The 8,457-nt window shown below is 38.6% G+C and overlaps 1 protein-coding gene across 1 annotated transcript; it reads left to right on the plus strand.

Annotated features, from left to right (window-relative positions):
* The first annotated feature begins 1,406 nt into the window (after nucleotides 1-1,406).
* LOC116257087 (delta(7)-sterol-C5(6)-desaturase-like) lies at nucleotides 1,407-6,941 on the plus strand. Its single transcript, XM_031633703.2, has 3 exons — nucleotides 1,407-1,700; nucleotides 4,009-4,314; nucleotides 6,458-6,941. Exons 1-3 carry the CDS (start codon nucleotides 1,487-1,489, stop codon nucleotides 6,760-6,762), a joined length of 825 nt encoding a protein of 274 aa, XP_031489563.1. The 5' UTR covers nucleotides 1,407-1,486; the 3' UTR covers nucleotides 6,763-6,941.
* The last annotated feature ends 1,516 nt before the right edge of the window (nucleotides 6,942-8,457 follow it).

The raw sequence follows: 8,457 nt of genomic DNA on the forward strand, positions 1-8,457 counted from the left end.
GCTTGGCAATAAATTTCAAAGAACCGTCCCAAGCGTCCGAAGGATCATTGCGGCCTGAGTGATACATACATACTAGCCAAGGTTATCAGAATCACCCCGATCGATGATTCCAATAGAATATGTTGCGAATCGATTGTATTCAGTAGTCAATTCCTTATTCCAGAGATCATTTTAGTTTCAGTTATTAGATGTCAATTTTGAAGCATCTCTAATTTCTCATTAACTTTTTACATATTTTATTTCTCAACAAGTAATTGTTTTACTTTTTGTTTTCAAGAAACAATTGATATTAGCAATTACAAGTGATGTTTGACCCTCTTCCATGTCCATTTGAGTCAGACTTCGAAATTATGGAAACCTGATTCTATCGCTAAGTGGGAGTGTAAAACAGGTCATGTGCACGCTCTTGTACATAATAATTGTTCATAGAGATGTGCAATGACCAAAATACCCTTATTTAAAAGTAATTTAGCAAGAAGACAAAAAAAAGATTTATGAAAAATTAAACGTTTTAATTATACACTTCTTTCTAAAAAAATCCAAAGGTTCTCCAATCCCCCCTTTTTTTTTCCTTTAGTGCATATTTGTACTCATATTTGTGGAGTGGTGTGCTTGCAACTCAAAACTCGAACGAATGGCAATGCTAGTCGCCTGCATACTGTCATATGCCAGGTACCACTTATCCACTGCAGTCGCCTGCATACTGTCATATGCAAGTACCACTTATCCACTATATATATATATATATATATAACATTCTTTCTTTTTTTATAAATGCTAACAAAATATGTATTAATTGCCAGATGAAATTCAGAAATCAAATTAAACTCTAATCTTAGGTAAGTAGTTTCCTTGCTTCGTGCATACACAGATCCATCAATTTTATGGCATATTCGGGTTTATAAGGGAAAACCATTTGCCCCTAAGGGCATAGCTTAAATGGGCGGACCTGACATGCTTCGACACATGGCCTGCTATACTCCTATACTGTAGAGGGGGGTGAGTCTACTAGTTGCAAACTATTTGCAAATAGTTCCTTCTTTTAGATTGAAGGGTGAATCCTCTCATTCACCCAAAAAGAAAAGAAACCAAATGGATAAGAAAGCAAGTATTTATATTTATCCAACTAAGCTGAGTTGATTCAGCGACCGATGCATGCAGTAGATGGTCGTTCTCGGATGACGTGATACTACGGTGTGACAACGGCCAAAAAATAAGGATAACGTCCAAGTCGACTAATTGGGCAGCCTGCAACGCAACAGGATCCCTATGCAGTAGCACTTACTATTGTTTTAGTAAATTCAGTTGACCGTCCAAATAAATCACAAGCTAACAAAGTTGGGTGAGCAGTGATGATGGAGAAGGTGGTTGTATATATACGTGTATGCAGTATGCAGGATGATCAGCTCTCGCCAGCTTTAGAGTTTGCTTGGGCTTGCTTGGCTTCTTAGTTCTGAGCAGTCTGAGAGAGGTGCGACAGCTGATCATGGAGGGCAAGACCGTCGTTTTTAACAGCGAGATAGATGGGTACAACGAGGTTGTACTTGGCAACCTTCTTCATGGCTCGTGGAGGTCTTTGCCGCGCTTCTGCCAGTCAATCCTTCGAAATTACGTTGGCTTCACCATCTTGTATTTTGTTTGTTCCGCTCTTTGGAGCCTTTACGCCTATCGCCTTAACCCAAATGTGTCTTCACCAGAAGGTTCCCCATCCCACTCTCTCTCTCTCTCTCTCTCTCTCTCTCTCTCTCTCTCTCTGTGTGTGTGTGTGTGTTTGTGTGTGTGTGTGTGTGTTTGTGTGTGTGTGTGTGTGGTCATATACGCATCACCACCCAAACACACACACACATATGCTAAAATTTATTGCTTACCTATAAGTGCAAGCCTGTTCATATATGTCATAATGCAAAGTTACTGTGACTTGATTTAATGGTGTAGAATTATTTAGCACTGTTGAAAACCTATAAGTTAACTAGCCGTTGTTTTATTTTTGGATAAAAAAACATTCCTTTACTCTAAAAACATGATGCATGTTCAGCTACTGATTTGTCGACCTTAAAAAGAGCCTTGAGAAACGATCATCAGACTTCGGCAAAGCTAGCTAATCTCTAATATCTATACATGATACTCAAGGATTGGATATCTTCGAACATCGCTATTTTACATGCTTTTTTTTCTTATATGTTGTTGCGCGTGTGATATTATTTGTTTAATGGAACACATGTTCATTTAGGTATTTTTGTTAACTACTGCTTTTCTGAGAGATGCACAATTTCATTGATATTGATTGTGAAGAATACCTTTCTTATATGAATATATTTAACTAGGTCAAACACACATGACAGTATGTTTGCCACCCTCACAGTGCACTATGATGCCTCCTCACAAGGATAAAATGAGAGAACGGCTTTTAGTTTTTTTTTTTTCATTTTGTGACCTCTTAGGGAGCATTTGGCAATGGTAGCAAAGGCACGAGGAATGTTCCATCAATCTGCTCTTGGGCAGGTTTATGGTAGTCTTTGGGGCTGATTTATGATAGTGCACTATAAATCTGTTAAATCTTTAATGCAGATTCACGAGACCTAATGCCAAAAGACCCCTTAGACCCAGAATTTGTCGTGAAGAATGAGACGTATTCAAGGAATAGAAGGTTCATGTTACCAAATGCCCATTTTAGGGGTTGGAGGGCGGTTTCTTCATGTATGTCCTTAATAGGAAAAATGACTGGGTCATTTTTGTAATTTTGGTCACCCAAACACTCTTTAATATGTTGGGCCATAATAAATAATCAGCTTGCGTGAGCCCCTTGATGAATTCTGAATAAAGAAGTGATTGTAAGTTCACCCAAGTTCCAAAGTAGGCCTTGCATCAAAGCAGGTAAAGGGAGAGGGGCTTAGGCCTCTGTTCTGAATGAAAAATTACTCTTGGGCCCCTTAGAAAAGGCAAAAAAGAACCTAACTAGCAGCTAGCGATGACTATACGTGAGTTTAGATTAAGTGAAAAACGTGTGCAAGTGTACTAGTTTAGTTTGGGCTTATATAGCCCAAGTAATTGTTTTAACTTGATATAGTGGTGTAACGTGAGTTCTAAATCATTGTCATGGTTCAGATCTGACCACAATCTTCCCATATACTGCGTATTCCTGAAAGACCTAACCAAGCCAGTACAATCCGCTGTCATTTTTCTGTACTAGTATTATGCATTACCTCCACTAGTCCCATATATAGATCTCAACAGTAATCTTCCGCAGAGTTTAATCCCGGAACTGCATCAGAGCTTAATCAGTGGAAGCTGCAGGAAAGAGTTTATAATAGATTTGATTTTGAAGCAAAGGACTTCTTTTGAGGCTGGTTCTGATCATCCAAGTATATATATATATATATATATATATATATATATATATATATATATATATATATATACCATCCAATCTTTTATTTAGATCAGATGGCTTAGATAGTGTCTATTTTATGATTTTTTTATTATTTTTTCCCTTCACGTTCTCTCCCCCCAACCTTGCCCGATTTTCCCATCTCCATCCCCCTCCTTATTCATCCATCAACATTCGCAGCCACCAGTGCCTTTTCCCGAAGTCAGCAGAATCGCCGGCCTCCATTGGGATGGTGGAGGCAGGGGTGGCCTGCCGGCATCGGGGAAAGGCACCGGCGGCCGCCTCTCTCTCCTTCCCGAATCTTTCTTCTCCTATATTGTTGAAAGGAAAGGTAGATTATTCCACCATCTTTTCCGTCCCTTCCATTATGCCCGACCAGGGACACCGTCGTCGGCATAGCCGGAGGGAGGAAGAGTGAGGGAGACAGTCATGGAAGGAGGGAGGCCAAAATCAGGGGGGGAGAAAGTAAAAAAATAATAAAAGATAGCATTTGAGTCATCCGATGTAAAAATCAGTCTAACTCTTATTTTGGCAAATAAATGTCAGAATCATGGTTCAGTATATATATATATATATATATATCTTTTTCTCTGAAAAGTGATCTGTAATTTTGTTGGCAGTTTCAAAAACAAGGAAGAATTTCATTGTGAAACACATATGGCAGACTATGAAGGCTATGCCAGGATATATACTGCTGGAAGGCGTCTCGGAATACATGGTGGAGCAGGGCTGGACAAGGTGCTATTCAGCTATCGAAGACGTGGGTTGGCCTATGTATTTTGTCTACTTCATCGTCTACCTGGTGATCGTGGAGTTGGGAATATACTGGGTGCACAGAGCATCTCATGAAGTAAAGCTGTTGTACAGACTCTCCCATGCACAGCATCACGTATACAACAGCAAACACAAGGTTTCTCCATTTGCAGGTAATTACCCAAGACGGTCTTAATTCATTACTCGTACGTATTTGTTCCTCTCAAGGGTGGGCCAAACAGTGAAATGCCTTCCCTTCAAATTACTTCATTCTAGAACTCCCCTGAATACTATCCAAGTTTTGATTGCATCAAAGTAATCAAATATTCATTGCTATATGTTTTCAAACTTTAGTAAATTTGATTCTTTATCGGGTTATTATAAACGGATCCAGTTACGGGCACACTTACGTGCACTCAAGAAGTATATATACACCAAAGAGGAATGGAGGATATTTTTGAAATTCTTTATAAGATAATAAGTGTTTAAAATTTTTAATTTTTTCACGATTCTTTTTTACCTTTTTAAAATGTTTCTGTTTTCTTGTAGTAAGGTATTTTGGTCATTGTACATCTTGGGGTATAATTTTTTCCTGTAACGAATGTGCACATAACCTGCTTCTCATTATAAAGGCCAACTTTCTGAACGCTTTTTCCTTAACCAGGATCTAACATCAATTGCAATGATCTAACAGGCAGCTCATTGGGATGGATTTAATTACCTTGTTATAGACAACTCATTTTCTCATTGAATGCTCTATAAGACGCAAAACTAAGTCTTTCATCCCCACGCTGAAGGGTGGATATAGAAGGATAGATATAATAAATCACAATCAGAAAGCCTACTTATTACGTTTTCAAGTTTGTCAGCTTATCACTTGTGTGGTGCGCCAGGGGACCACGTGTGTTCACAAGGGAGATCGATACATCGAGCTCGCCCCTTTTTCGATCACCAACAAGGCTGTAAATGCTATCGTTTAATTTCTATACGGCAGCCCACCACCTAAGCGAAATTTTTGGGACCAAGGTTAGGTTCTCGAGCAAAGCAAATAATATATGGTGAAGTTTTCACCATGAGATCGGGTTGAGAACACAGCAGTGTTTAGGCATGAGTATATATCAAAAAACAAAAAAGGGGGAGTTGGTTTTTTTATAAAAAATATTCACGTTATACTTTTAAATTTTTCATAATCCTTTCTTGTCTTTTTAATATACTTCTTTCTTTTTTTTTACATAATTTTTTGTGAGCATGTAACCCGTTTCGGCCCAGGACACCACCAAGAGCTACATGGGAGGTGCATGTCATGCATGGGGCCTCCACACATGTTCGGCTTGGTAATCTTAGTAATTGTCAATCCGAAGATAGTTATATACATGCACCATTGTTGTGCACTACAATTTTCTATAAACAGAGTACGAAATTAGCAGGGTGCCCCTGGTATGCCAAAGGTAAGGTTATCCCTGTCTCCCTATTAGAGCGAAAAAGATGAAATGCAAGAGGATAAGCTGTGTGCAGTGTAAAAAAATTTTGTGTAGGGGTATGAAATGACCAAAATACTTATTGTTTAAAGTAAGAGAAAACATTTTGAAAAGGCAAAAAACAGATATGAAGAAGTTAAAAAAATTTAAAAAAATCTTTTTTATAAAAATTTTCGAAAATAGCCAACCCTGCCTTTTTTTTTTTTTTTTATATATATTCTCATGCCTAAGCACCTTTACGCAATCTTATTAATTGTCCATCCAAAGATGGTTATATATGTGCACCATTGTCGTGCACTACAATTTTTTATAGACAGCGTACAACCTTAGCGGGGTGTCCCTGGTATGCCAAAGGTAATGCTATCCCTGAGTTCCTATAAGGGTGAAATGAAAGAGGATAAGCTGTGTGTGTGCTGCTAGGTACTTATGCCAAAAGAAAAAAGAAGACATTTTTAAATTATTGAACAACAAATATCTTTTTAAGTCTCTTCATTTTGTTATTTCCCTTTTTATGTCACAAAAAGTTTTTTTTTTTTTTTATTAAACAGATGTATTTTCGTCGTTAATGGCACACAAAATTTGTGTGCACCACTACTCCGTATCCAGTTGCACAAATGAAATGGTAAATTTCTCATAAGATACATTTATTTTTTAATGTCTCAAACTTTTCTTTTGGTGCACACTTGTTAATGCACGAGGTGGTGCATGCAGGTGGTATTGTCGAGCGTGCAATAGTGATAGAAACAAGTCCATTTTCTTATGTTTGTGCGTGTGCATGTGTACATGATACCATGACTTACAAATATTGTCCCTGACATGGTCATGCTTGTCGTGGCAGCTTTAGCTGTAGATCCTCTTGATGGAATGCTTCACACGTTGCCGTTCATCTTGGCAACCTTGCTGGTGCCAACACATTTCCTGACACATCTGCTGGTTCTCTTCTGTGAAGGCGTCTGGTCTATCAACATCCACAGTACCATCGATAGTGCTGAAATATGGCCTCTAATGGGCCCCAGCTATCACTTGGTCCACCACTGTAGACCTAACTATAACTATGGCAACTACACCATCTTCATGGATTGGCTCTTTGGCACCTTGCGCAGGCCGGAGTCGGCAGGTGCCAAAAACGAAAAGAATATGTGATCCTCATCACTAACTTAAGTTTCAGCTTCTTTCTTAATCTGTATGTGTAAACAGATACGTATGTGTGTGTATGTGTGAGGGTGGAGTGTGCGGGTTGATAAGTTCTGCTTGGACATGGGTAGGTCATGTTGTAATGTTCTGGTGTGAAAAGAATAGGAAAGTTATGACTTTGCATAGTATTCATGCTTCTTGCTATACTTTGGGACGTGGGACTGGAATCATCCTCGAAATTGAATCCATTCGACACCTATTCAACTCAAATTTCTTGATTCTGGCCAATTCTAGTAAACATTATTTCTATAATCTAGGCTAGAGTTATCCAGGCAAGGAGTTAGAGCTCCTTTTGAACCTGTGTTTAATTTGATGGTAGAGTATTACTGAAACTAATTAATTTGCTATTCTCCTTACACTCAGTTTCTAGTAGCTGTGACAAACGGACGTAGCTAATACAGGAAATTCAATTCTTTAAAGGAGGAAACCTCAGTTTCTAGTAGCTATCACCATGAAGGGCGCTTGACTCGATACTCCATTTAGACAGCTGGTGATCCGTTGGTATTATCATTTTCTCTGAAAAGTTTTATTTACTAGCTACATGGAAAATGAATTATTTTAACCTAACTTCATGAATAACATAAGGAGGTCACGTCTAGCTTCCTTTCGCAATTTACATGTCTCGTTTGGAAGTCTATCAGCATTATGCATGAGCAGTAGCTATCACCTGGTCATCTACTGCAGATCCAATAATTATAAGTAGAGTATCTACAGTACAATGCATCTCATGGATTAGATCCTCGGCACCTTGGGCTCTCTCCGGAATTTTTGCTGCCAAAAACGACAAGAATATATGCAGTTGCTGATGGAAAGAAAAGATATTTATGACGTCTGGATAGTCATTCGTCTTAGTGGACTTTGTAGGATGTAGTTGAGATGGACCCTATGGTGCCAGATCAAATGCTGTACTCATTTGAAGTGCTGTACTTTCCAAATGGAAAAGTATTTGAGTTTGGCATGTTGTTGTAATGAATATTTACAAACTCGAACTGAAAAGCACTAATATGAAACAGTTGACGCATGGATCTAGAAGTTAACATAGCGAATCTACCATGCCACCAGCAAGTTTCCAAGAGGTTTTATCCATCTTTGGATGCAGGATTTATAAGCCTTTCCTCGTCAGTTTCTTATGTGGAATTGTATGTTACTGTTGAGGCCATTTGATAATAAGAATAGTTTGTTACTATTTTATAAATCTACCTTAAAATGCCGTATCACGCTGGGATCAGATTGAGGCGTATTTATCAAACAGTAACAAACTGTTCCTATTACAAACAGTCTGGTACAAGACCTTTGGCCCCAAGGGATTTGGTAGCTACCTGGTTAGACGGCTAGTGTAAGGCGAGTCATTTGCTTGATCTCCATACACAGCATCGTAAGTAGGAGCACGGTGGGGAGCCTGCTGGCAGGGGCCACAGCCATCCCCAACCCCCCCTTTTTTTTTTGAACAAAAAATTTTCTATTTAGCATTTTCAAAATTTTCAATTTGTTCTGGAAATTTTGAAAAATTGTTTGGATTAAAAAAAATCTGAAAATATTGTTCGTCCCTCACCAGATCTCAACCAAACTAATCAATTTCTTGGCTTGCCCTTAGGTACAAGTTCGAAGGCGATAGAATGCTAGCCTTAGTGTGATTTCTTGGGA

The sequence above is a fragment of the Nymphaea colorata genome, chromosome 7, assembly GCF_008831285.2.
Source record: "Nymphaea colorata isolate Beijing-Zhang1983 chromosome 7, ASM883128v2, whole genome shotgun sequence".
NCBI classification, from domain to species: Eukaryota; Viridiplantae; Streptophyta; class Magnoliopsida; order Nymphaeales; family Nymphaeaceae; genus Nymphaea; species Nymphaea colorata.